The 27,927-nt window shown below is 54.1% G+C and overlaps 7 protein-coding genes across 7 annotated transcripts; all 7 read right to left on the bottom strand.

Annotated features, from left to right (window-relative positions):
- Positions 1 to 3,612: 3,612 nt before the first annotated feature.
- Positions 3,613 to 7,365, bottom strand: GLRG_00648 (transcription initiation factor TFIID subunit 1; the record flags this gene model as incomplete). Its single annotated transcript, XM_008091333.1, has 4 exons — positions 3,613 to 3,916; positions 3,981 to 4,169; positions 4,221 to 4,277; positions 4,373 to 7,365. The coding sequence occupies 4 exons, from the start codon at positions 7,363 to 7,365 to the stop codon at positions 3,613 to 3,615; spliced, it is 3,543 nt and encodes a 1,180-aa protein (XP_008089524.1).
- A 1,578-nt stretch (positions 7,366 to 8,943) lies between these two features.
- GLRG_00649 (actin) lies at positions 8,944 to 10,426 on the bottom strand (the record flags this gene model as incomplete). Its single annotated transcript, XM_008091334.1, has 2 exons — positions 8,944 to 10,313; positions 10,372 to 10,426. The coding sequence occupies 2 exons, from the start codon at positions 10,424 to 10,426 to the stop codon at positions 8,944 to 8,946; spliced, it is 1,425 nt and encodes a 474-aa protein (XP_008089525.1).
- A 465-nt stretch (positions 10,427 to 10,891) lies between these two features.
- On the bottom strand, positions 10,892 to 11,632 carry GLRG_00650 (uncharacterized protein; the record flags this gene model as incomplete). Its single annotated transcript, XM_008091335.1, has 1 exon — positions 10,892 to 11,632. The coding sequence occupies one exon, from the start codon at positions 11,630 to 11,632 to the stop codon at positions 10,892 to 10,894; it is 741 nt and encodes a 246-aa protein (XP_008089526.1).
- Positions 11,633 to 12,592: 960 nt separating this feature from the next.
- GLRG_00651 (uncharacterized protein) lies at positions 12,593 to 13,848 on the bottom strand (the record flags this gene model as incomplete). Its single annotated transcript, XM_008091336.1, has 3 exons — positions 12,593 to 12,724; positions 12,921 to 13,139; positions 13,540 to 13,848. 3 exons carry the CDS (start codon positions 13,846 to 13,848, stop codon positions 12,593 to 12,595), a joined length of 660 nt encoding a protein of 219 aa, XP_008089527.1.
- A 90-nt stretch (positions 13,849 to 13,938) lies between these two features.
- On the bottom strand, positions 13,939 to 14,778 carry GLRG_00652 (IBR domain-containing protein; the record flags this gene model as incomplete). The annotated part of the gene is made up of 1 exon (XM_008091337.1): positions 13,939 to 14,778. One exon carries the CDS (start codon positions 14,776 to 14,778, stop codon positions 13,939 to 13,941), a length of 840 nt encoding a protein of 279 aa, XP_008089528.1.
- A 1,129-nt stretch (positions 14,779 to 15,907) lies between these two features.
- On the bottom strand, positions 15,908 to 17,814 carry GLRG_00653 (uncharacterized protein; the record flags this gene model as incomplete). Its single annotated transcript, XM_008091338.1, has 3 exons — positions 15,908 to 17,231; positions 17,297 to 17,566; positions 17,699 to 17,814. 3 exons carry the CDS (start codon positions 17,812 to 17,814, stop codon positions 15,908 to 15,910), a joined length of 1,710 nt encoding a protein of 569 aa, XP_008089529.1.
- A 7,957-nt stretch (positions 17,815 to 25,771) lies between these two features.
- On the bottom strand, positions 25,772 to 27,858 carry GLRG_00654 (flavocytochrome c; the record flags this gene model as incomplete). The annotated part of the gene is made up of 4 exons (XM_008091339.1): positions 25,772 to 27,308; positions 27,368 to 27,605; positions 27,668 to 27,736; positions 27,825 to 27,858. The coding sequence occupies 4 exons, from the start codon at positions 27,856 to 27,858 to the stop codon at positions 25,772 to 25,774; spliced, it is 1,878 nt and encodes a 625-aa protein (XP_008089530.1).
- Positions 27,859 to 27,927: the final 69 nt, after the last annotated feature.

A 27,927-nucleotide genomic window follows, 5' to 3' on the forward strand; every position in this document is an offset into this window, starting at 1 on the left:
GCGTTTGGTCTTCTGGCGACCGTACTGACCTAGCTCAGTATTTCGCTTTTCACAATATTCATCGACACTTCGGATAGTACGCGACGTCCGTCCAAGCATATATGAGGGCGAATGACATGGCCTTGTCTTAATATCACTTTGTTCCTGCGCTTGTGAGTAGTACTTGAACTTTGGCTCTATAATTTCTCCTTATAAGGATTTAGTGTCTACCGTACGCTACCCCCGGCCAATGACAAAGGGAAGCCATCACCAACAAACACTTCCCAGCTCCTACCGGCACCACTACTACCACCCAGGTAGGTGCCCGTCTGCTCCTCCTCCCGCACCTGAGGTTGCGGAGTGAAGGGGGTCAGATATCAACCCCTCAACTGCCCATCCTCTGTCTGAGCATCCCGGGGGTGTGGACACCTGCCAAATCGGTCGCGGCCATTTGACAATGTCTGTCCGCTTCCTTGGTTCTGAACTAGGTAGGCATAGATTTCGCTTCACAAACCCCTCGACGTACATCCCGCGGCTGTTTGACGCGAAAGCAGTCGCCCATCATGTCGAATTAGACCACTCCCCACCGTCGGCGATACCCCGCGTCCATGATTACACTCTGCCTGCCTTGATTTTGGGACTTTGAGGGCCAAGAGCAAGAGCTCTTGTCCGTTTCGATGTTCGAGAAGTGTTATCGGTCCCACCCGCGTGGAACCTGTCCAGCGCAACCCACCTTGTCGGCTGTCAAGCTTCGAGACGACGTTGGGCTCGGCATCTGATAAGTTTCCCCTAAAACCTGCCAAGCCTCGTCGACAACCCCATCCTTCTCTATAAACAACCTTCAAAGTTCGCGGTCTGCCGTCTCCTCGTTCAGACAAGTCTGCTACCTTGGCGGTAAGACGACCAACGCGAAAGGACGATTCAGTGAGAGGTGAGGGGGCCTTGTCCGATCGCTTTCCTCAACATGCAGCTACACCGGGCTGTTGCGAATCATCAGTAAAACGCCCCGAATTAGCTCTCTCCCTTGTTTCTTTACACATTGCCTAGGCAGTGTCTAGCGTGCGGCAGAGCACGTCGTCTTTCCTGACTTGTTGGTAAGATTGTCCTAGAAGTGCCAAGGTACAATGTGACTTGCGTCGTCGCAATCTCGCCTTCTCCGTCCCATCACCCTACGATCCCACCTTTCAAATTGGCCGTATAATTGAGTTAAGCGCCGGCCATCCACAACGACAAGAAACTAACGTAATCGAGGCCGGTGGCAGGACGAACGATATGCTTGGAAATGCATGTCCTCAACGGCTCATCACATCCCCCCAGGTGCCCATATCTAATTCCGTAGCGCAGTCGCAAAAGAGCCTCTTATGCCTCAGCCCCCGGTCGCTCCCCCGCGCGCTGCGCACATGCACCTACACACACACAAGCACGCACATTGTTCCATTGTGACGGTGTGAGGCCGGCGTCCATGTTTCTCGACGCAAAGGCGGATATTCCTAGGTGCCAAACCGCAAGCCGATTGGGCTTTGCCTCATGTTTCCCAGATGTCCCTGCCCCACTCCGTTCCTGTCATGCAATATACCACATCCTGGCTGCAGCGGTTTCTAAATATATCCTATTTTTAGCAGTTGGCGACCTGCATGGTGGAAGAGAGGAGGGGGATAGACGCGCTCCGCAGCCACGCGACCACAACTCTGGTTCGTGCCAATTAACCCCTTTCATCCCGTGTCGTTGTGGGTAAATTGTACCCATCTCCTGTGTCTTACGCTGCTTCTTTCTCACACCTCCAGTTTCCTGGCCCTGCTTCCCTGTGTGTCACCCAACCACCACCCCCAACCCATCACCAACCAGACGCTCTCTCTACGACCCCAAAGGGCCCAAAGGGTAATCCGTACCCGCAAAAGAGTGGGTGACTGACTGACTGACTGACTGACAGAACGACTGACTAACCGACTGGCCGGCCGGGCAACCCAATCCACTCCTCGCCCAACTCCCCCATCGATCACAGACGGCGTTCCCAACCTTGTTTGCTCCCTCTCCCTCCCTCTCTCTCTCTCTCGAAAGCCGCCACGCCGACAAACCCGTTTGAACGTGGCCGGAGCAAATTTTTTCTTCCTCCTCTTCTGTATGGGCCGCGCTCTGTCACCTGTCACGCCTGGCCATCGCCATTGTTCCGTCCGTCCAATCCCACTCTCTTCCCGTGCTTGACCTTCTCCTCCACTCCCACTCCCCCACTCCCTCTTCCTACTCAGGCTTCAGAAATGCTACGGATATTACAAAGCGCGCTTTCACTTCGTCGCCGCCCGTTATAGAGCCCGCTCCGTCCGTGTTTTGCCCCATTCGCCAATCTGGTAGCGGTGACGCGCTAGGTCCGAGTCTCCCACGAGTGACAACTCCCCCCCAATTTACCCACCACCAACCATCCTATCTTCCCGTTACTTGAATCCATGTTGCATTGTCGTCGTGCCGCAGCTTGTTTCCCCTGCTGAATGGCCGTTTCCTTTCCCCGTACCGGTGTGAACAAAAACATTAGCCGCTCTGTGAAGGTTTCTTGTATACGTTGCTGGCTGCCCTCTCAACCTACCCACCATCACACTCACACACACACACACTTCTTCAAGCGGAGAGCTGCATACCAAACAGGGATACCCAGTCTTGGTGAGCTGCTCCTATGCCATTCTCAATGCAGAGCTACGACACCTCTGTCGCCGAGGGCCTGGTCGCTTGAATGTCTTGTGTGATTAGCTGCCCATATTTCGCGGCTGGGGCTAAACTTAACAACACTAGATGCCGTGCCGATGCATCATTACATGCTTGCTTAACCGCTTGCCAAACACCCCTCTTGGGCCTCAATTTTCATGGTTCCTGGGAGAGCAGTCCACTCTTTTCCGTCCAGTAACATATGTTCCAATCCGAATCCCAAGCCCAAAAGTCCATACCATCCCTCCCTTCCTTGACTGCCCAATGCATGATTCCCGTTTTCGGAACGGTCGGTCCGACCCCATGCCCGAGGTCTTCTGGCACCAGACTTTCGCACGCAATAGGCTGGGTTTCTCTCTTATCAACCTCAACTTGGTCGCCGTACCTTAACCCCTTGCGTGTAGGTCTTGGCATGATTCTATTGTTAGCAACCGGTGACGGTTGATTATGGGGGCCTTTCCTGTTCTGGAAAGTTCGTCGGTAGTTAAGCGACCAGCTGCAGGAGTCGCATGTTATCCATTGGTAGCCACTGGGAGCAGATACCGGCTGTCCGGTTCCTTGGCCTTCTCAACCATGTTCCGATGTGCAACCCTGCAGCGCGCGGTCCGTCGTAGCTACTGAGAGCTGCCAAATTTGTCGTCCGAAATCGACGTTGTTGCCAAGCATTCACTGCCCAGGAGAGCCGGCACCGGTCGCCGGAGCATTGTAGGTGCCAAATCCACCATGCTCTGCGATGCCGTTGTCGGTTTTCATCGTACCGTTGAGCATAGGACAAAGCCTTTGCAAAAGTCAGTCAGCTTGGGTGCGGAAAAGTCGGGTTTGGGAAGGCGCGCACGAAACGAAACAAAAACGAAAGTGACAGTGAAAAGGAAAAGGAAAAAATGTCCCCAAGCGACGGGTATTGGTGCTCGGGTACAGAGCATTCGAACTACGAGATGCTTATGTGACCCTGCTGTTGTTGACAGTGCTGCTGTGCCAGTACAGCTTCTGAGTGTACTTATTGTACTTGTACTTTTTGGGCTTGGGTTTTGGAGGCTCTCTGGGCTCTCCCTTGGATGCCGCTGGCTGTTTGACCACCAGCTGCTTGCCCCTTGAGCTTGCGGGTTCGCGGCTCTTTGGCTTTTGCAGCTCGTCGCGTCTTTGCAGTGAAGGGTACGGGGTTACCTTGGGGTGAACTAGCACCCTCCGACGCCGCTGGAGCAGGAACTTGCGCTGCAGAACAAAACGAAGGTTTCCCCCACGTCTGAACATGATCTTGAGGTCTGAGGTTGGGCGGGGAGGCAGAAGAAAAACAAAAGGCGCAATACTTTTTGTTGGTCTTGATGTGTCCGACCTGTCCACAATTGGCACACTTGCGGGTAGTGCCAGTGGCAGCCCGGTCTGCCTCGGGGGAACCGGCGTCGGTTCCGCTCTTCGATCGGTGGAGCCCTTTCTGTTGCTCTCGTCCGATGCGGCGTTGCTTGTTTCTGTTGAGCCGTTCGAGCTCCTTATCAATTCTGCTATGTGGTTAATCAAGTGTCCGGCATCTACTGAAGGATACCGCGTACTCAACCAGGCGGCGTCGGTCGTCGTCAGCGACTCCGGTGGGTCGTCCTTCGTAGATACTAAACACATGATTATGTGAGCGGGGAACGCATGAATATTGAAGGATAGACCTGAAAGGGGATCGGGATCGGGTAACCGTGGTGGGAGTTCGTACTTGAAATCCTCCAACTCCAACTCCTTCTTTCTCTTGATGTATCGGTCTATAATGACAGGGTCTTCGATGACAATGACCTTTTGCTCGACAGCGCCCTGCTCATTGAGAACTTCTCGGGTGATCTTCAGCTTCTTTCGTTGGTTCCGACTGGTGGATGTTGTCAGGCCAGTGATTTGGCTCATTCCTTCGTCGGCGTGCGCGGGGGTCTGGGCTCTCTGCGGGTTGAATCGGTCGTCTTCATCTGGCGGCGGAGGGACGACTAGGTCGTCATCCTTCTCTGTGCTGTCCTCCAGGCTAGACTTCTGCTTTTCCCAGATTTCGCGAATGCCCTTTCTGTACATTTGTTCTTGCTCCTTGACGTTGTAAGCGTGCCCGTTCTTCATACGCTGTGTGTCCGGATGCGCCGCCATAGCATCAGCGGCAGTGGTATGAGAGCCACCCTTCTGAACAGTCTCGATGTAGCCACCCTTCATTGAGGTCCGTATGAAACTGAAACCAAGGCCGTGGCCAGTCGGATCTCCCTGCCCATGGAGCTTGAGCATGGCCTTGCCAGCGCATGCATCAATGAAGGCTTTGCTGGTCTTCCACGGCGCCATCTTGTCAGCCAGTTTCTCTTCGTTCTTCTCGGCAGCCTTTTTGCTGCCTTTGGCGGTGCCTGCGCCGGTGCGTTCATCGTCATCTTCCTCGGCAGGCTCTTCGTTCTCCTCGTCAAGATTGACGTTGTTGGGGTCAAACCCAGCATCTTCGAGCATTTGCATTCCTAGCTGCATGCCGTCGATCAAGCAGACGTCTTCAGGCTTGATCATGGCACGAATAGAATTTTCGTCCATCAGCTGTTCATTCGGTCTCAGCCCCCAAAGGCCTTTCTCAACCTTGGCGTAGACGAGGAACTCCTTCAGTTTTTGTCTGTTTTGGGCATCTGTGCTTTCGGCAATGTGCTTCGTAACCTCCGATAAGTTGACCAGGTTATGCTCATTCCTCCTCATCATGCGGTACGAGATCATCTTGATCCTGTTCTTGGAGGCATTGGTAACCTTTCTGGAGTGAGGACCTGGAACCTCGACAGAAGGAAATGTTTGGCCAACCACGTAAAGATGATCAATCTTATGCAGATACCAGTTTGATCCGTTGACGCCCGTTGAGCTCCGGATGCATAGGAAGTCGGTAGACCGTGGCTTATGTTTAAAGATGGGTGCCCGGTACATTTGGTTGTGCAAAGTAGGCATCGTTTGGCCGACTTCGACCTCGCCGAAGATGGCGAACGGTGATCTGTCCTCAGGCAACAGAACGTGTGATTCGCCGATGTCCATCTTTGGTGGCGTCTCCTCATCGTCCACCTTCTTTTTGCGGTAGTAGTTGATGACACGGTTTCCCATGCCAAAGTTGGAGAGAACCGGAGGTGTCCTCTCGCAGTACTCGAAGAGTACGGCTGTAGAGTTGTCCGTGATGCCCAAATCTTTTGTTGTTTTGAAGACTTCGTGTGCTTTACCCTTCATCGTTTTACGCTTGTGGAAACCCAGCTTGCTGAATCTGATGGTCTGCCGTTCGTGCTTTCCGAACTTGAACTGAGGTCGATGGAATCCGTCTCTGCGAATGTCCAGCTTGACCTTGTAGAAGGGCCATGCAAGTTTGAGAGCCGGCATACTGTGCTCAACGGCAAGGTTGCCCAGAGTCGCTCTGACCTTGTGCTGGTGATTCTCTTTCAGCGCCTCGTACGCATCGTCGTTGGACATATTAAAGCGAGAGGACAAGTCAGGTCTCATGTGACCGTTAGCCATGCGCGTCATCTTATGCTCAACGCGCTGACGCTTGGGGCCACGCTGTGATTCGGCTTCTTCCAAGATTAGGTAAGGGTCGTTCAGGTCGAGAATGACGCGCTTGGATGCACGTTTGGTCACGTCCTCGAAGGAGTCGAAGGAGGGTGCGGTGAACCGCGGAATCTCGGGCAGACCCTTTGGCGGTGGAGGACGCGTCTTCTTTCGTGGTGGCGGTTTTGCTTCTTCATCCTCAAGAAACTCAGCCTCCCAGTCAAAGTCGAAAGCATCGTCGTGGGCGCGCTTGATGGATGCAGCTGTTGCCGCCTCGGCCGCTGCTTCTTTTGCCTTCTGGTCACTAAAATCTTGCTCGGCCTGCTCGATGCGAATGGACCAGTCATCGCACACCATCTCGATGTCCTGGAGTGTGAATCCCGCAACAGCCTCCGAGTCAGAGTCTTGCTCGAGGTTGAATTCTTCTGCTTCAGCCTCATCCGAGGATTCCTGCAGCGCGCATGCCACGAGCCCTTTGGAGTCGTCGTCAATCCGTCGCTGCTTCCGGGTCACGGTTGCGGGTCCAGGAATGCGAAAAAGCTTTTCTTGATCGGCAGCGAGATCCAGTGTGAGTTTGGAGAACATGAGGAGCTTGGGCTTCTTGGAAGGCTTCTTCTCGATCCACCGAGCCTTCTTGGGAGGCAGGAGTTCGTTCCATTTCAGTATGACACCCTTCTGCCAAGTCGGCCAGGCTTGCTTGACCAGGTCTTCGGCAGTCTCTGCGGGCGCAGGGATCTCAGGATCCTGGTTGGCGGCCTCGTATCCAGGCTCAGGGTCGAAGTTGATGTCTCGGTATTGGGACGCATCGGCATCATCGAGATCGTGAACGTGAGGGGCCGGCGATGGCGGACCAGGCGCCTCGATTGGGGAGGAAGGGCCATCGCCAAACAAGTCGTCGGTGTCGTTACTCGTACCTCCGTCGTCGGTGAGGCCTGGAACGGACAAGGAAGTAGCGACGTTGCCTTCCTCTTCATCCGGGAGATCATCGTCGCTGATATCTTCAAAGTCTTGGGCGTCGTCTGCTTTACCAGATTGGTCGAATGGCGTGTCGTCAAGAGTAATACCTAGGTCGCCGCCATTTTGGAGCTGACTCAGGGTTCGCTCTATCTGCTCGTCGTCCTGTGCGTCCTGGGTCTTTTGAGCAAGCTCGCTAGGGGGTGGGGACTTGGGAGTTTCGGCGCCCATATTGTCGATGTTTTGCACGAATACCGCCCCTCTGGCACCTCCGATATTGTGCGCCGACCGTTTCCAGATCTATACCATGCCTTGAGTTGTTGTTGGCGATGCGGCGGGGACTGTGTTCGTTTGGTGGAAGCTCGTGAAGTCGATGGGGCGACGCGTCGCTCGGCTCTGGGGGAAGCAGGAGGGAAAGTTCACGTAGAGCCGCAGAAATTTGGGTGACTCAGGTGCGATTCCTGCATGGGTGCCTGAGGCATTGAGTGTCAGCCAATCAGTCTGCGTTGGAAGAAGGCAGCCATGTTTCGTGGTCTGTGCCTGCCCGTTTTACCCCGGTCGAGGCTGCTGGAGCTGTTTCTGCCATACCTAAATTCAACAGCGAGCTAAGGTAAGTAAGCCCCGCCTGCCCCTTGCCGAATGTAAGGACGAATGTGGTATGGTGATAATTGGCAGACTGGCGTTAGAAGAATGTTGTCGTTGATGGGGCATCGATGTGAGTGAAAGCATATATTGATCGATACTCGTTTGACACCGTAGTGGCAAAAGTTATATGTATTGAATAATGGCAGTTTGGTTGGCTGGCTTCCTAACTTGAGAGGGTCTTGGCCGTCACCAACTGTGTTGAGGGTTCTTGCTTTGGTAGTAGAGAGGTGTGAGGTCAAAGAGGTATGAGGTGGTGGAGAAGCGTGGAAGAGGGAAGTGGGCGGGCCTTGTCCCCCCTACGCAACGAAGCGAAGCCATTAGTCGCTACATCCGAGAATAGAAAGAACGGGGGGGAAACCTCACGTTGACGCCCATAGAAATCAGAAGAGCAAAGGACAGAAAAAACGGGAGCACGAAGACCGACAACTTTGCAAGCCATCCGCCTACCTGGGAGAGACGCGCAGGGTAATACAGTCAGTGAGTGGTAAAGGATCGGTTTCTGGTCGCAATTAGCAAGCGTTTGCAGAACTACAGGCGACGACGAAGAGCCTATCAGAACCAGAGTGCGACATCTCATACTCCCGAACCGAGAACTGCTGATACTCAAAGCAACAGTGTCATATTCTTAACCAGAAGGCCGTCCTTGCCATGCCTGAGGTGGTCAGTATAGCGTTGACCATCGCCAAGGTGTGGCATATACGATTGTGCATTAAGACGAGGCTTCTTGTTTCCTGTGCGATTGCCCTCTTTGCTGCTTCGGCATAATCCTCCAATCATGTCGGCTTACCTTTTTTTCTTCTTCTGCTTTTGCATGAGTAGTCCAGGCAGTGACGACGGGTCAGCGCATCTCTCTTATTTAAGAGAAGGGCCAGAAGTCTCTACAGTGGTGATTGATCACAGCGCAGCTAGTTTGACACTTTTGTGTATTCCGTAGAATATCTAGTTCCATCCAAGGGACGCTTGCATACACGTACAGCTGGCACCCCTTCACAACGGTTTCGGTGCGTAATCTTTTGACACCCTCCCTCTCTGATTATCAGAAAAAGCCTTTTTTGCAAACTCCGTACGCCCTTTCTTTAGCAACGCGTAAACGCGAATGATGACCCTCCCGCCATACTCCTGCTTCCCGTGTCCGACGTAATGTTCTCTCCATCACCACCGTGTTTACTTGCAACGCTTCTCGACGATGCTGACACCGTTCTCCTCGTACTCCTTGCGCGAGATCCACATCTGGTGGAAGGTACCCAAACTGGCTAGGATGCTGCCACCGATCCAAGCACCGAACCGGCGCTCGCTGGAGAGACCAGCGGCGTGGATCTTGATCTTGAGGCCGGGGTACATGGCCGTCAGCTCGTTGTTCAGGCGGTCGTTAAAGCCATTAAGCAAGCTGGTGCTGCCGGTGACAACAATGTTACCGAGAAGGTTGGGGCGCAAGTCGACATCGACGGCGTTCAGGGCAGCACGGATCAGCTCGGGGATTGTCTGGGACTTATTCAGGCGGAACTCCTCGCTGTTGGTAGGGAACGCTGCCGTCTCATCCCACATGCCTTCCGAGACCTTGTATCGCTGTTCACGCCACATCTGGTTGGCGCCGTTGGGGAACTCGAAAACGCGGCCAGGCTGTGTCTTGGCAAAGTCCTCATTCTGAGGCATCGAGTACTTGCCGGGTCCACGCCAGGTCTCTACCACCGACTCCTTGAACTCAGTGATGAGACGCTCGTCCTCGTAGGCGCGGAACGAATCGGTGATGGAGAAGCCGAATTGGCGCTGCTTAAACTGGGGAGGCGCGCCGGCGTCGACGGGGGTCTTGTTCTCAACCATAAACGTAGGGATGGGATCGATCTTGGGCTCTGAGGTCTCCCAGAGGCTGCGGATCTGAGAGGACAGCCACAGGCCGCCAACAGGAGACTTCTGAATGGATCGCTTAAGGACCATACCGTCGTGAATCGCTGTGACAGACGTGCTGGAGCCGCCGACGTCGATGACTAGAGCGCTAGCCTTGCCGGCGGCGAAAGCAGCCAGTACAGGCGTTCGGCTGAGCCAGAAAGCAGGGCAGCCCCAGTTCTCCATGATGATCTCAATGGCCTTCTCTCTGGACTTGGCGTTGTTCCAGGGCGCCTCGGTCATCAGAAGCGGGTTCTCTTGCAGAGCCTTCTCCTGTGTCTCGACGTCCTCCATGGCCATGTCAACGTCCCCGTTGGCCGTGCCTTCCACTTCCTCTTTCGGATCATCGTTGAGGCCGTTCTTGGACGGGGGAGTTGGGCGGGCGGGCTGGAGGCGCGTGATGAGCATATGCTCCCAGAGCTTGCTGGCAACATCCCAGTCCTCGACGACGCTGTCGCGTGACATGTAGTTGCGAACCTCGAGGTCGGCGCGGGGAATCAGGCACTCGTCGCCGAAGACAGTGGTCGGGGCATCGGAGGAGCCGACGCGGCCGTAGAAGGACGGGAAGACGGACTTGGGGACATCTTCGCCTGCAAAGCCAGCGCGCGTGGTGCAGTAGCCTGGGTCGAGAACTAGGGCGGAAACCTCGTCTGTTTGCAATCGTTAGATTGGGTGACGCGCATCGTGGAGCGGGAATGACCTTCTTACCTCCTCCGTAAATGTCGGTCGGCTGGAGCGACGATGACAGCGGTTGTTGAGACATTTTTTTCTATTTTTTTTAGACTTATAGATATGATGCGACAATCCACCGAGATGATTGAGATGGTTCGAAGGCGGTGTGGTGGGTTGTTGCGATGCTGCACCCAGTTGAAGATCGCGTCTTGACAGAATTTGGCGCGGTGGTTGGCAGAAGGTGCAAGGCTGAGTCTCCAGCCACAGCCCCACCGTGCCGTAGCGCGACACACTGTACAAGCTCTCGGTGTAAGCTGGTTCACCGAAACATAGCTGTTCGCAATTGCATGTTGCGACATTTTCAATCGATGTTTACAAAACCATCGAGACGACCTTTAGGGCTTTATGGAGAAAGTTTCTCTATCCCATTAATCCGTTCCTATTTCACATACAATTTGAAAGGCGCAGTATACTTGTGAAGCTGCATAAGTGGGTATCTCATATAATTCAAAAACTCGTCAACTCTGGGTAAATTTGCCAAACCCCAAATATCATGTCATGTTACAATATAGTCATCTTCCGACTCGAAATCCCGCCCTTCTCCGTAGAGCACTTCGCAAGCACCAGCCAGCGGAATGTCCATCACAGCGTCTGTCCCCTCATTCCATATATTCTTCCAATTGTACCCTCCCCCGGGAAGCCGGTTATCCCTTTTGTCCCTCGATCTTCTCTTTGGTCCGTCCCTGAGCCGCCCTTTGCTATCAATCACCCCCACTTTAGAAGCTTCATCGACGACTGTCTCAATAGAGCTCAGCGGCAGCGTCAAGATCTCTGTATTGTAGGCCGCGAGCGCGATATAGATGTACACGCCCAGCATCGTCAGGAAGGCTGGGATCGCGAGCGACCACCACCGGTTCGGGTAGTATTCGATTCCCAATGCGTGCAGGAAGGGAGAAGGGAGGTATGACCACAGCAAGTAGACGAGGAAGGTCAAGGTCGAGAAAAGGTACAGCACGAAGCCGTAGTATTCGTAGGTCGGTACCTGCGGCGATGCGCGGGGGAGGGGCTCGAAGTCGTCATCTGAGGCATCAGGGGTCGTCGGTCGCGAAGGTCGGAGGAGCGACGTGAGTGATGGCGAAGGCGGTAGAGGGGTTGGCGGGCGGCCATAGAAGGGGGGTGCGAAGTAGTTGTGGTGCAAGGGTCGCGGGGGCAGCTCCTCGCCGTCGCCACCAGATCCGGACGCAATGGATTCGTCGTCGGAGAGAACTAGGTCTTCCTCGTCTGATGAGAGTGACATTTTGGGCTGCGGGCCCGAGCAGTCGGAGCTCTACTGTCGATATTGGGGCAGTTTGGACGTGGTGTTGCAAGTGGCAGAATTGCGATATCCCAGGCCGGCCCAATTTGCAATCTGGAATCGATCCCCCTCGGTTCCACTTGTGCCCGGGATGTGGACCCGCGTAGTGGGGCCGCATATGTAGATGGCTTGGCGATGATTACATAACTCCCTGCTGTCCAACGGCCATGCTATTTTCGAGATCTTTATCCAAAAGTCGCTCGTTGTTCTAGCAGTAGTCTTGCCAGGCAGCAACAAAATAGATATCAACAAACATGAGGACGCCCCCACAGTTACTCCCATTACATTGAAAAGAGTCATCCGTACAAGGATCCTTTGATACAAATTTTATTACGCCTCTGGTGAAACTATTGTAAGCAACATGCATCGTAGAAAACAATAATCCGGTGTCGTTAAGTGATTCGATTCACCTTGCTTTTTCACTGCACCACCATAACGCAATCGAAATGAGTTTGATTGAAACAGAAGCAGTTCACAACATGTCTTGTTCATGTCAAGCCCGATAGCGCGATACCAGAGAGAGGCAAGATTCCAATCGGGACAGTGCACGTACCAGAAAACCAGAATTGAAGCTACTTGTGGCATTATGTGGTCATCAAGGATCAGTCTATTAAGCTACTGATGTAATGAATCCAGGGTAGCCCGTTCATCGCTAGATCATTTACACCGAAGGTTCTGTTTATCAGCGAAGAAGAAGAAGAAGAAGAAGAAGAAGAAGAAGAAGATGAAGATGAAGAAAAAGGCTTCAAAAAGTCTATTGTATGCAATATAAATGTTTTGCGAAGCCATGGGCTGAATGGAAGTCTATTCAGTACCTAGGTATTACGAGGCAAGTCCACATATATCCATACCCCTTGACGACCATAGCTCCATCTTTCCTGCTGTTCTCGAGACCGCCACCCGTCACCTCCTCAGGAGACCAGCCCTGCCACCCACTTTGGCAGAAATATTGAATCCAATAACCGGCGCCAGCAGCTCCCCGTTCTCCATTGAGGAGTCGGACTTACCAGAGCCCGAGAGCATGTCGGAGCCAGCCTGCATTCATTCGCGTCAGCCACGTCCACTCGAAAGGAGAAACAAATCACCACCAAGAGAAAGACTCACCTCTTCTGTGCCGCGGCTCCTCGATCCAAACCCGGTCCTGCAACCGCTGGCGAATCATCACCGCCTGCGCCCACGTCAACCCAAACCGGGTAGTGTTGTGCATGCTGCACGCCACGACGCCGCATACCTGGCACCGGAAATAGACAGCCCCGTCCCGCGACCTGCAGAAGATGCACTGCGGCGGCATCGGCCGGTTGTTCATATTCTCGACTTCCCATGACGTGGGGAGGTGGTGGTTGCACTGGGGGTCCTCGGGGTGGATCTCGAAAATGGGCCACGCACGCGCGCCCTCCTGGGGTCTACGACGATGAGCTCTGGGGTCGGCTCTCCAGTTTCGATTCTCGGGCTACAGGTCCTAGTCAGCGAAGTGTCGTCTAGTGGCTGGGGGGGTCGAGTTAACCTCAGTGTTGGACCCGTCTGTATAATACATAACGATGCTATACCGGCCTCGACCCTGTCGATTGCGGTCTTCGCGCTGCATATCCTCCATATATGGCCAGTCCATCATCTGAAACCTCTGCTGATGCATTGCCTGGAGAAGTTCTACAGTCCAATAGTTAGCAGGCGGTTCCCAGACCCTGTCAAAGATAGCAGGCGGAAGCTGGACTCATTCAGCTACAATTAGTTGGAGCGGGGCGACCTGCTAGACGAACATTGAACGGAGCTGAGGCTGTTCTTATAAGCCTTGCACACAAGCACACGCACTTTCTCTCTGTTCTCTTCTGACTGGGATGGGAGTCACTGACCTGGGGGTATAGGTTCCCACAAACCATCATCCGCTTGTGGACGAAACAAGCCGGCTTGTGGCAGTTGCATCGGCTGCTCTTGCGGTACTGGTTCCGGTCCCGGTAGCGGTAGTGGTTGAGGTAGAGGCTCAGGCTGAGGCACACCCTCCTGCCGCACAATCGCGGGAAAGTCGTCCGGGTTCTGCCCCTGATGATATCTCCCGTCTCGCTCGCGCACCGGGACACGGTTTTGCCCCTCCTGTGGATAGAGCCCGCACCCACGAGTACATCCTCCATGCCAAGCGCCGCCGCATTGGAAGCAGAACTCATACCCGCACGGGCACCTGCGGTGATCGGAAAAGAAAGGATACTCGTTAGCGGACTCGAGGGCGTGGGTTGCGCATTGTATAGACACTTCACTTACGTCATGTGATGGCATCCGGCCGCCAGCTCGATGATCCGGCGACACCGCGGGCAAGGCGAGAGGCTATACGCGTCCATGGCGTCCATCAGCATCTCGTCCTCATCCTCCTCCCGGCACGGCCGCCCAGGATGTATGGCCTGCCTGCACCGTCGACACGTCCCCTCGCCGCACGCCGGGCACTCCATCTCATCCTCCCTGACGTGCGGTCCCCGAGGCGGTATAAACGACGCACACGCCGGCCTGGCGCAGTACACCCTCTCGTCGCCGCTGGTCTCGTTCTCCACCCTGATCTGCTCGTACAAGCCCAATAATCCAGGACGGCTCCGGTCCGCCAGCTCGATTTGCTCTTGGTGCAGCGGCTCGCAGCACCGCGGAGGCCAGCTCCCCGGCCGCAGGCCCGCCCGGATACAGGCCCGAAGGCACCGCGGGCACATCCAGCAACCGCAGGGGAGGCAGCTCTTGGGCTGCCGGCCACCGGCGCAGACAACACAGTCAGGCCCTCGGTCATCGCCTTCTTCGGCCTCAGAGGACGCTGCACTGCTGGGCCTACTTTCGGCGAGGAGGCGGTTGCGCTCTTCCCAGGGGATGTACCGTCTTGGCCCGGGCTCGCGGGGGTCGTTGGGATTATCGTCGCCGTTGGGTGATCGTCGGTCTACAGCGATGCTCTGCTGCATGGCAATGGCGAGCTGCATGTCGGGGTCTGCCATTTGCAGAGCCAGAGTGGCCGCGCTCTGGACTTCCTCATCAGTAGCGAAACGGAGAGTTTCTAGGTTCAGGAGACCATGGCCGATGATAAGGTTTGCGATGTCATCGTCGAGGCGTTGGAAGAGTTCCATGTTTTGTCACGTAATTATTATCTCGGAATCTTGGCGTATTAGCCACTTGCGTTCGAGGCCTCGTTATTCTTGAATCCTGCCGAGGTCACAGCTACGACATGATATGTCTTTCCGGTGAGTTGAGCGCTGAGCATATTCCACTACCAGATAACATAGATGCTAGGATGATGCGCAGTAGGAGTGACTGGTTGTGAGTGATTAGGTAGAAACGAACAAGGGTATCGAATTGCGTAGACGGTAATTGTGCTTGGTATACTGACAGAACCAAGTCAGTGCATTGGTTTACTCGTCGTTTGGGACCAGTCATCGAGGACAGATCTTATGCCGCCCTTAACATCCTCGGACTAACGCAAAAGATTCTGAATTTACAAAGAGTTCGGGTGAAAGCCATTGAGGTGAAGTCAACCCCTAAGCATGTGGGAACGTGTCAAGGTTTTGGCCAATTATATATCCCCAGGTTAGCCATCTAATGCAGGAAGCAATAACACAACACCGGGAGTTTATAGCTTGTAGTTTTCTTGGGGTCCAGAGCTGTCCCTAAGTGTATGCTTGCTTTAACAACACATCTACTCAACCGCGTTGGGTAGAGTGTGTTCCGTGTCAGAGACTGGTGCTGGGGATTCATGGTGTCACGGAAACAGCAAAGGGCACAGACGCAAAGCTGGACTAAGTTGAGTCAAATTCGTAGATAACAACGGGACTACTACGCCCCCTTCCCATCTTCTCTGCTGGTCAAAGCTGCCTTTCCTACACCGTCTTCTGTTAGGTGTTTTAAGCCCGAAGAGGTGGTTTGGTAAATCGGCTTCTTTGCGCCATGAACGGTGACTCCGTCGTTAAGACATGGGATTTTCGCGCCAATGTCGACCGTGATTTCTTTCTTCCTTGTCCAAGTGACGTGGTGGCATTTCCCATTTCCACTTGTATCATCCCCCCCCCCCCAAAAAAAAAAACCAACCGTCCGTCGGTGGTCATAACCAGTAAACCCCCCGTAAACTCCGTTCATCATAAACTCCAACGCTGCTATCCGGGATATGATTCGGAAATAAGAAAACAAAGAAAGAAAAATCAATGGAAGAAGAAGAGTGGCAATGGTAACCAGCACATTTAAAGTGGATAATGGGTATAATGATCAATAGCTGAAGTCCACATTGCCCATTTGGGACAGCATCTTCGCTTCTGCTGAAGTCGAGTTCCCAGTAGCGCCCGTGTTTGTTGATGTTGCCGAATTTGAGTTTGTTTGTGATGATTGTGTGGTTGAGTTGGTCTGCGTTTGCTGCAGTTCATGTTCTGGCGGGGGCTGACCGCTTGGTGACCAGCCCTCGTCTAGCATTTGTTGGAAACTCCAACTTGGTTCGAACCTGGTGCTGTTCCAGGCGTAGTCGACACGTTCGTACATTTCGTCAATCTGCTCCAGACTGATCTTACTGGTCTCGAAGACCATGCACCACACAAAAAGAACAGCCAATATACAAAAGGCACCCCAGAGGAAGAAGATTTTGGGGCCGATATCAGCCGAGCCGGCCCCCTGGCCAACCATGAACGGTGTGCCGTATGCAATGCCGAAGTTCAGCAGCCAGTTTGAGGCGGTTGATATCGAGTTGGCCTTGGCACGGACCTTCAGGGGATATATCTCGGACGTGATGACCCAGCACACGGGTCCCCACGATGCTGCGAAGAAGAATATGTTGACGGCGCAGAAGACGATGAGTATCGTCTGGGCGGCCTGCTGCAGGTTCTCTCCGGCTGCCGTGGTAAAGGAGGCAATGAGAAGCTGGCAAACCGCCATGCCCATGGCGCCGACCATGAGAAGCTTGCGTCGACCCCAGGATTCAATGACGAGGAGACCCGGGACAGTCGAGACAACATTGATGATGTTAATAATGAGAGCCTTCAAATAAGGGTTCTCGACCTTGGCGCCATCGAAGAAGGATGTGCTGTAGTACATGATGAAGTTGATACCTGTGAGTTGCTGCAGCATCTGCAGGCAGCAACCTGTAAGAGTTCGTCGGCCGAGATGAGGAGACCCATAAAAGATTTCCTTGTAGGAGTCTGGGCCAAGCGTGAGTTCATATTCGTGGTTGGCAACAATTTCCTGAAGCTCTTCGAGCAGAGCAGGGTGCGTAATGTCGAGACGCCGAAGGCGGCTGAGGGAAAGACCTGCTGCCTCCGGCTTGCCCTGCTTAACGAGAAAGCGTGGTGTCTCGGGAAGAATGAGAAGACCGACGGAGATAACGACAGCCCACACTAGCTGAAGGCCGAGAGGTACCCGGTATGCGGCGGCGGTATCCAACTTCTCGGTCAAGATGTTGACGAAGGATGCAGACAATAGACCTATCGTGATGGAAAGCTGATAGGCACATACGAGAGTACCTCGAATCCACTTCGGGGCCATTTCTGACTGGTAGACGGGCACGAGCACCGAGATGGAACCAACTCCGATACCAGCAAAAAACCTGCATGTTTCATCAGCAACGCGCTCCACGGCAGATGGACAATGGTATTGTTTCCCCCAGCATACCTTCCAACCAAGAGCATTGGAATATCGTGCGCGCAGACTTGGAAAATGCCGCCAAAGCTGAAGACGCCGACGGACAGGATAAGCGAGATGCGACGGCCCCAGGCATCACCGATGGGCGCGGCCAAAAGGGCGCCGAGGACGGTACCGGCGCTCAGGATCGCAACGATGATGGAAGATTCGGCGGGCGAAATGGTGGGCAGGCCGTTCTCGGTGTAGCCGGTCGTGAAGTCTCGTCGGAAAGCAGTCATGGAGATGATGCCGTTGATTGTTCTAAAGTCCATCGCGAATCAGCCTCATAGATTCCACACCAAGCCCCACGAGGAGCGGCCATGGCGTGCCTCGTATCCCTCTTGTGCCTCAGGACACACAGTCGCGAATCGGGGTTCGGGGGGGGCTGCTTACCCAGTGTCGTAGCCAAAGAGCAATCCGCCCGAGGCGACGAACAGGCCGACCATGATAGCCGGGGCCGACGAGCCGGCGACATTGTCGGGCTTCTGCCAGCCCATGGCTATCGCCATGGTGAATGGGACTGTGGGCGAAGTCAGTCCAGAAGGAGATCGTGGTGCTACGAGAGGGCGGTTCTCTCAGATGTCGTGGGGAAGTGAGGTCGAAATGGGCCGGCGACCATTTGACTGACAGGCGGCAGGCGAGTTCGAGGTGGTGAATCGACAAAGTGTGGGTAACGATGAACGGATAGGATGGAACAGACGGGCAGATGGGTGTGGAGTAGGAAGCAGGGACGGACGGGCGAGGGAAGGAAGAAAGTCGGGCGGTCGGGACCCGGTTAGTTTACTTAGGCAGGTCAGTCGGAAGGAAGGGCCAAAGCCACAGCGAACCCAGAACACCACGGAAGCGTGAGAGGGAGAGAGAGAGAGCCTGCCAGGGGGGCCAGCCCAGAGAGGACGGTACAGAGAAGAAAAGCAAGCTAGCGCGAGTCCGGGGCGTGTGGGACGCGGAGAGGGGAGTTAGAAGGGGGGGGGGATGAGCCAGTCAGGACGACTAGAGAGGGGTGAGAATTGTGGAGATGGAGGGCGAAGGCAGTACGGATAGAGAGGGTAACCAACATGGAAGACGGTCGGCACTGTGCTGCTTTTGCTGTCAGGAAACCACTTACCCCCTAGAAGAAGAACAGAAGCAGGAGCGGTCGGCAGCAGTAGGAGTGGCAGGGGCAGAAACAGAAGGAGGAAGAGAAGGAACAAGTTCAATCATGCAGTGCAGTCCTCTCTTCAGGCCTCGCTCCTGTGCGGTGAGTACCGGCTCTGTATTACTTTACCTACTATACAAGTGCCCCCCCCCCCCCCCCCCCCCCGGGACTTGTGGCTGAGGCCATGATTGGCTCATTTCTTTCTTGGGAGCATCTGGTCATGCTCAGCTCGCCAGTCACATACTGTACCTTCTCTACAACGCTATACTCAATCGAGGCATAGTAGATCAGTCTTTGTTCCCTCCTTGACGTAAAAATGGCGGGAAGGAATGTGCAGCCATGTACCTAGTGTATACTAACCTGAGCACGGACGAGGGCGTTTTGTACTGCGTTTTCGCTGCCAATCCTCTGTTCTGCCGTCCCATGAACAGTCTCTGTGGACGGTAGGCGGAGGTGCTTCGTAAAGGGTTTTGGTACGAATACAGGTAGATGGATTGCTGACAACACGAGTAGCTACAGTTGCTCCTTTGTGACCCGACCTTTTGGTTGGGCTGATGAATGAAAGGTTCGGTCGAATGTCTGATCACCATCCTTGTCCTGTCTGCCTGCCCCAGCTGCACGTGGAAGAAACTCACGGTCGGGAATGAGGGGGAGGACACAGACTTGAGGGTTGCAATTACAATACAGTTCAGAGATGCAGAAGCACACCTGGGGGTCGTCTGGCCTGATCTGACTACCGTCCGCACTCGTCAGTTTCGTAAACCACTAGCGATCAGGCTAACAGTAAAGGGTATAGCGGCCGTTGAGAAGCAGCTAGCGTTACGGCAGAAACAGAGATCAGAAGTAGGGACTAGTCACGTGCTGCATACGTTAGCAGGAGGTTTAGGTGCAAGGCTGGTATGGGTGGGTTGACCGCCTGCTATCTGCAGCTTAGTGCGGTGCTTATACACTAGCTTCTACTGGTAATTCCCTAGCTATATTCAGCTAGCCTACCTACTAGTGGCTTACGAAACTGACGAGTGCGGACGGTAGCCCAGTGTGTCCCGAGTGTGAGGAACGCGTCCAAAGTCGACAAATGTCAGGCCAGGCAAGGTACGGACAGGACAGTGCAGCACTGTATGCATCCTGCCGAGTCAATAACGCTCCTTCTCATGTCCTCGGAATCGAGTCCTTGGCCTTGGTTCCCTCGTCTTTCACTGGAAGACAATCATGTCGGGGCAGGCGAGCCGGCAGACAATTAGCTCTCATTTTCCGGCACTGTACCTACGGTAACGTTGAGCGGTTGAGCTCACCCGTCTTAATCAAGCCACCAACTGTCCGGCCGTCTCATGGCTTCTGCCAAGTTGCAAGATGCAGCAGGTGCTGGGTTAAGGCAAAGTAGGCCGGGTGCATGGTAACCGTGCAGCATGTGGCCTGCAAGCCACAATACTATGAGTGAGCAGGCCAAGTCAGTCTTGTAACTTTGGGAGAAGCGTTGCGAGGTACAGACGCATCTTTGACGGCCTGCTGTGGACTGAACATGGTGAGACCAAACCGGACGGGGCATTCGCCCGACGCCCTGTGTTTGTCGCCTACATGTGTTTTTGCATGACCCGTCAATGTCGATGCTATCGACCTCAGCGAAGAGGCGCGGCATGTGAGCATCACGGTGAACCATCTCGCACACTTCATGTCGGCGACAGGCGGTTGCAACCTTATCCTGCCAGCACGGCCGTTGAAGTCGGCACACATGGTGTTGGCCCTAGTTGGGGAAACTTAATCAGAGCATGGGAGGGGGCACAAGGCACTGTGTTCCCGAGCCGATTCCCAATCACATACCACCAACCCAGCTCGCGGACTTGTGGTAAGGCACAGTGTGACCCCCCCAGTCATCCGACAACAGCCGGGCGGCAGGGGTGGCGGACAAGGGATTGGCAAATGGCCTCCACTAGCGCAGGCATATTGCGGGGAAACTCCGCCTACCGCCTGCCATAAGCAGACAAGTACCTCAAGGTATACGGAGCACCTAGGTACCTAGGTCATGGCCTGGACCGGCAAGCCGACGCTCCTTCTCCAACCCCAAGGTACGTGGCGCTACTAGCGCTGCCTCTACACTTGCAACGCGCCATCGTCTTCTCCTCACCTACACTACATGTTCGGCTGGAAGCAACTTGCATTTTTTCTAATGACTATTGTTTGACTACCTTTCAGTTCAGCCGGTGCGCTGGCTGGCAAGTCTGTTACATTGGCCACTGCATCCTTCTTCTGCCGGTTGTATTTCTTAGACTCTGTCCATTCAGAGATCCTCCTTATCCGAACCCAGTACTCCGTACTAGGTAGTCTATACGGAGTACAACGCACTCAACTCGCGACCTCACCCAATGACGCTGCAGGTGCACAGCACAACTTTTCTCGCTCCTGCTCCATCATCATTTCTTTCAGCAAAGTTGGTTTGGTTCCGTTCTACCCGTCTCAACGCTACCGTCTCTACAACTATTGGCACCCGTCATCTCTCGGCTCTAAGGTTTCCTCTTACATGCGGAGGCTGAATCCAAACCTACAGCTGAGACATGCACTTGGACGACGAGGTGGTGGCTTAGGAGCTGTTTGAAGTCACATTCCAGATCATGTCTGCGTTGGTTTCGGGCGTTCGCCATTCCTGCAAGTATTGCAGTGCCACAGGTCTCGACAACTTGGGTGCGTAAATTACACTAGTACCTAATTAGTCACCCCCCCCTGCCGCACAGTTGTGTATACCAAGCCCAGCATCGATAGTCACTTTCCTATTTGAATTAACAAGGCGGGTTTCTTCTTGTCGCAATGTCGGGATGGATTGCGTTGCTGCTTCGTCCAGTGTTTGGATTTCTATCTATTCTGAGTACCTCTATCGACATTGGCTCCTTTGCACGGGCTTCCTTAACCTCTGAAGTCTAGGCTCCTGTTCCCCGTTAGGAAAACGAAATGTCCTTCAAAGAAAAAGAGGGGGAAAACAACTCCCTGATGGACAACAATCATCTTGTGGTGGCCTAGATTTCGAAGTATAGCACTCAGTCACCTCAGTTTCAATAGGTTGAGTGACTGTCACATTATAGATATCTAGTATAGGCTGATCCCGCTTACGGGTAAGCGAGAAGGTGCACCAGATTACGCCACTGCGAACACATAACTCTTTTCAATGTATGATACAAGCACCGATGATTTTTACGGAAGCTCGTCCTGCTGGTAGATGCTGCTTTGCATGCAGGCGAAGGGGGACGGCATCCCGTAGGGCGGTCACTTTTTGACACACCACTGCTTTTCCTAGTATCTCTCGAGTAGGTTGTTTGCTTGACAGCATACCTACTCACCCGCACCAACTTTGGCTCATTTTACGTCAGGAGCCCCGGTCATTATGTTGTTAGAAGCATGGGAAAGGGCTTCTTGGCCTGGACAGCACTCCGAGGGACAACCCTTCAAGCTGCAGGATACCCGTAGCGGTCGGTCAGCTCTCTATACGAGGTCAACACGAGGTTATCTCCGGGGTCTAAATGGAGGGCGGAGCGGATGCGCACAATGATGGGTTGGTTCCCGCCGATAAGTCCTGGCTGTATACACTAGGTATGGCATTTGGACAGTGATCTGATTTCGGGATCGGCATGCAGAGATCGACGGCACCGACGTGGGCCGCTGCGCGGAACCTTGAAAGCGAACACCAGGCTAACCTCAGGCCTCTGCACAAACGGACCCTGCATGGAGTGAGAATGGGGGAAAGGTGCCACCAGCCGCCCCGCGGGATTTCTGGGTCGGCTCTGCGTGTGTGTGCACTCCCCTCAGCCCCTTCTCCGCTGTCAACATTAGCAGAACAGGCGCGCTTGGCGCCCTTCTTTGGCTGCTGGTTGTAGCGCCTGGTCGCGGGCCAAGAGACTCATTGGCCAACTGATGTCGTGGTGTGTTTTGAGCTTGTGGGCGAGGTTGATCGGTACATTGCGACTGACGACGACGATGACAGTGGAGATACGCGCCTTTATGCCTCTGGTGGGCATGGATGGCCGATATGTAAAGGAATGCATATTACCTGTTAACTAGACATATGGCGCAGTTGTTCGATAGCAGCTGCGCCGTCCTGTGCAACCGATTCCATCTCTGGATCTCGCATCTTCCTGAACTCCAGCCCTGTTGCCACAGCACAGCCGTGAGCAACCCTCCCTCAGGCGGCATACACATCGTGATCGTCCTACAATCGGCCAGCTTGGGAACTATCCAGCTGTTCTTTGGGTATGTTGACGGATCGCCCAAGTGTCAAGAGTCTGTCATGCATAGCCATTGCACAGGAAACACTTGAAACTAGTTAGCCGAAAAGGACACAGCCGACGGATATCTACCAGGAGGCTTTTGATATGGCCCGTAAGGCGTCACAAGCGTACAGTTCCAGCGGCGATAGATGCGTTCAGCACCGTCCCCGTGGACGGGTGGGGGAAAGGCAGGAGGGTGTAGAAGACGCCATTCTTTATCTCGGGGAGCAAGATGAGGAGTGCGATGTGTGCCGTTCCGCGATGTGGACATGGTGATATCCGCTGCGCTCCGGCCTCAGTTGTCGTGCCCGGCATAGGAGGATGCGGGTCTCTGCTTTTGTATGCTCGCTCTTCTTGAGACATTGATCGTTGCAGCTGATGGCCAGGGAGTACACCAATGCGGGCTTCGACGTGGTACTCATGGAAGGAAGTTTGGGTGCTATTCTTGGTTCCGCGGCGGGAGGACCTGAGCCGAGTGTGTCACGATACAGACTGGTGTACCATGGGGTTGTTCCAGGTGCAGAGAGCCATGTGGCGGGAGACTGTTCGAGGGTAAAATGTTGCGATTCACCCCGGGGCGGCTTCTGATACACCTTGGCAGGACATCTTATGATCAAGCGTACGCCGTCACCCGCTGAAGGTTTCTATCTCTTAGAGGAGGCACTATGACTTGAGGTGTGGCCGATTTAGTCTACCAAAGATCTCAATGGGTTGATGTAGAGTCCTAGACCTTGAGCTTCCTGCCAGCTACAGTATATAGTCCTTTGGGGTTTTCTCTGTATGTTTCCCTCTTCCTATCTCCCACCTCCTGCTAACGTGGGTTCTTTTCCACGTATCTTGATTCTATCCCCAGGTAACAAACATAATGCCGCCTCCCAGAGCTTCTTCCAACAGCAACCTGCATCGTTCGTGTATAGTTCGACTTTCGACCAACAAACCATCGGCCATTTACATGCCTTGTTATGGAGAGGCCAGTGAGGTTATCAAAGCACAGACTGCAATGCTGTTTCAGTCTTCTGGCCATCCCATTTTGACTTCTGCCGTTGGATTCGTTCCGGGGAAGGTGGCACTTGGGGTTTTTCCAAACTTCGCCGGCTAGAATAAGCAGTAGCCCTTCCCTGTCTGTGACCATAGAGAACACAAGTCGATCAAGATCCCCAACTTGATCAGTGACGATAGAGCCTCTCTGAGGATTCGAAACCACTGCAGTGATCGGTATCGAAGTCTTGATCTCAAGGCAGATCGTCGTCGTCGTCGTCGTCTTGGCTAGTGGGCCCACGTCGCTCCCGGTGTCTGATTCTGTCTCTTTCTATGCAGTTGTTGACGCCAAGGTGCTTATTAAAGACGAGCCCCTTGCAGCCTTCCATAGGGGACCAGCAAAGATTAGTGATGACGTCTACGAACATCGTCCTGTTCGGGACGAGGCGGCGCTCCATGACGGGGTCGCAGTGTGTCAGGCGGACGCGGTTGAGAGCACTGCAAGAGGAGCAATAATACTGCTTGATGTAGCACATTATCAGTAAAGGCCCTAGGTTCACACACAGTTTGAAGTGTCTGCTTCCAGCGTAGGAGTTTGCCTGTAAGTCCAGTGTACTCGACATGGTTTTCCCCGACATCGACATGCCAGCCGAGAGAGATATATATATATACATAGTTTCGGATTGCCATCTCCACGAACTTACTATATTGGTAGCGATTGAAGATCTTGCACAATTTTCTATCATACTTCGGTGTACCATGATAAAGGTTGGGTTCGAGGTTTCCAAGGGACCTGTAGAAGGTGGTACCCAAATGATGGATTTGGTCGGGAGGGGGGAAGCCAGCGGCAACGAGTGGCGTGTTCACAAAGGTCCTATCAGACACACCAGCAGGATCGTCCCAAGCATCTTTAACTACAAAAGTGATTTCATGTGAAAAATTGCTACGTTGAATGCTTATTTGGGTTGTTTTCTGTCATGAAATATGCATGCCATGTTTGCGGAAGCCTCCAAAAGCATGCGTGCGAGAAACAAGAGCAACCATAAAGGGCCCACGGTCCTGGCGAACTATGATTCGTATCGTCTGCTACTATGTAAGCGAATTGTTCAACCCTTTCCGCGTCAGAGACTCGATATGTGGCGAACCATGGTTCGCGAGGCTCAATTTGTGGCCTCTAGATGCCACGACCGCCGGTCACCAACGTATTTACATACCACCTGCGGATCGTACTACGTGACGCGCGAATCTGTCTACTTGACGAGAAGGTCTGCCCAGGCTTAGACATATTCACCCATACTATATTCAAGATGAACAACCCTACTCCTCTTCTGAAGACTCCATCAGCTCGGCGCACTTTCGCCCCAAGGTTCGTTTGCGGCTGACCGAATTGCATTCTTCTATTTCACCCCCCCACATTAAACTCATGCCATGTAACCTCTCTCTCAATCAGATAGTTTCCGGTGGTTAAGGCCAAGAGCGGCAAACGAGGCTATCTTTCAGCATTTGTAGGTGTAAACATGCCAACCGGAGCATCGTCCGATCCCTCAACCTCTCGCTTGCCACCTCCTGCCAATATTCCCCAGAGCCAAGAGTCTGGATTCTCCCATACTCTCGACTTCGTCTCTAGTATCCTAGCACAACTCACTCCCTGATACCCCAAGCTTTCACTATGTTCGGAAACCCACATCTTGGGCTTGCCGCCAGCGATGCGGGTGAGACTCTGCTGAACCTTTCTTGTTTTAGCGACTCATACGTTTGAATGTTGGCATGTTAGTCAGGGGACGTGGTAAGCTGTGAGTGGGTGCGATCGCCAGCGGGGACCCCGGAATATGCACAGTAACGCAGGCCGATTGCTCAAGGGGGAGAGCCTTGGCTGCGATATGCACGATGTAGAAGGGAATTTGCATGTGAACAGAGATAGGTGGAGGTCCATTGGATCCAAGAAATATAACACGTATCTATGAGCCCAATCCCAAGATAGTGTCGACTTATGAAGAAAATGCCCAAATTCGAAAGTGCGCCAATGCACACCCATTACTCCGGTTATCACTGTTTTACCCAAGCCAAGTTCCATCGTGCCCGCGTCATAGATCATCCTACAGCCTAAATCTCCAAACTTGGCGTCTGGCCCTTGACGCGGCCAATAACCTGCTGTGGTGCGTACTTGGGGATAACCTCGTCGTCGTGCAGCATCTCAAACTCCTCGGTAGCGTCACGGCCCATGAAGTTCATGATAGCCTGGGGGCCACCAGGGTGCTCTTCGAGCCAGTTGGACAGGTCCATTACAACACCCTTGACAACGACCCACAGGTCCTCCTTGGTGTTGTGCTTGGCAACTTCCTCCATAGTGAACTCCTTCTCGGGAACCGTGAATTCCTTGGGGTTGTTGGGCTTGGACGCCTTCTGGCCGTCCTTGACGGGTGTGGGGCCAGCGGCCGAGGTGGTCTGCTGGGCAGGGATATCCTGGCCGCCAGCGCCGACGGCGTTGTTCCAGTCGATCGTAACACGACCGGGCTGCGTGGGGTCTATGTGCAGGGAGATCTGACCAAGACGAGACGCAGCGCCTCCGGCGCCGCTGAGGGCTTGCTGGAAGAGGTAGTTGCTGGCAGTGTCACCAGCCACACGGCCATAAACGACACATCCGAGAAGGGAAGAACCACCGAGACGGTTGGCACCGTGGACACCACCGGCAAGCTCACCGCAGGCAAACAGACCGTCGAAGGGCTTCTTCTCACTGTTGAGGACTTGGGCCTTGTCGTTGATCTCAATACCACCCATGGTGAAGTGGAGAACAGGCTCCATCAGTGCGACGTGGAAATCGTCCTTGATGTCGAAGGGAAGGTTGTGGAAGAACTTCTTGCCCCAGGGGTCCTTTTGCTTGCCTTCGGCGATGGCGTTGTAGGTGGTGAAGGTCTTTTGGAGGTGCTCGGGCTTGCAACCGATCTCCTTGGCCAGCTCGGCGCCGGTCATCTTCTTCATCAGGCCGCGGCCAGAGTAGTGGCGAGTGTGGAAGTCAAGGACCTTGGAAGCCTTGGAGTTGAGGACAAGCCTGATGGGGAACTTGTTCTTCTCCTTCTCCTTCCACATCATACCCGAGACGTAGTCACGGTGGCCAAGCTCGTCGCAGAAGCGGTCGCCGTCAGCGTTAAGCAGAAGACCACCCTCACCACGGAGGGCCTCAGCAGCCAAAAACTTCCACTTGGAGCCGGGGTCCTTGGGGTCGACCAAGCCAGTTGGGTGGACCTGGACCTTGTCCATGTCAATACCGTTACCGCCGATGGCCATGACCATCTTCTGGCCGTCACCAGTGGCGTGGGTGCCGTTAGTGGTGGCGAGGCCGTAGGTATCAGGACGGTGCTTCTTGAGCAAGGAGGTCTCGCTGAAGTCGGCGGCGTAACCACCGGTGGCGAGGATGACGGGACCATCAAGCTTCTGCTCCTCTCCGTTGAACTCGTATGTAACTCCGGTGATGGTGTTGCCGTCCTTGTTCAGGCCGGTGACGCGGGCCTTCTTGATGATCTCGACACGACCGGGCTCAGTCTCGGCGAGCTCCTCAAGTCTCTGCATCAGAGCGTAGGTGATGGCCATACCGGGGAACTTGGCATCGTGTCCACGGTGGGTACGGGGTTGGGAGTGACCTCTAGAGGGGCTGTTAGAGGGCGGATCGTGTGAGAGCAAGGAGTTCAGTAATCGACTTACCCTAACCGCGAGACGAGGGTGAGGTCCAGGTTGAAAACATCTTGAAGCCACTCAACGGCGGCGGCGGACTTGTAGGTAAGGACCTTGATGAGGTCGGGACGAGCCTTGTCACGCGCAGACTTCAAGGTGTCATCGTAGAACTGCTTGACGCTGTCGGCGATGCCGGTGTCGACCTGCGTCCGGGTCAAGGCACCGTTGATGCCGGAGGTGGCCTTTGTGGAGTTGCCACCGAAGAAGCCTATGCGACAAGTCGTCAGCTTCGCGACAGGCAAAAGACATGAGGGACCGAGAAACACTTACCCTGCTTGTCGAGGACAACAACGTTGCCTCCAGCGAGGTAGATGGTATGGGCAGCACTCAAGCCGGACACTGGTGTCGCGGATTAGCATGTGAAGGGCGAGACGAGGCGACCGACATTGAGCCGCGAGGGGCAGGCGGGATTGAGAGGGCAACTTACGACCACCGCCGACGACGATAACTCTTGGTGCCATTTTGGTTAATGTGTGCTGATGCGCTCCGGAGGACAGGTATGGAGTACAAACGAAGAGGATGGATGGGGG

The sequence above is a fragment of the Colletotrichum graminicola genome, assembly GCF_000149035.1.
Source record: "Colletotrichum graminicola M1.001 genomic scaffold supercont1.2, whole genome shotgun sequence".
In the NCBI taxonomy this organism is placed as follows: Eukaryota; Fungi; Ascomycota; class Sordariomycetes; order Glomerellales; family Glomerellaceae; genus Colletotrichum; species Colletotrichum graminicola.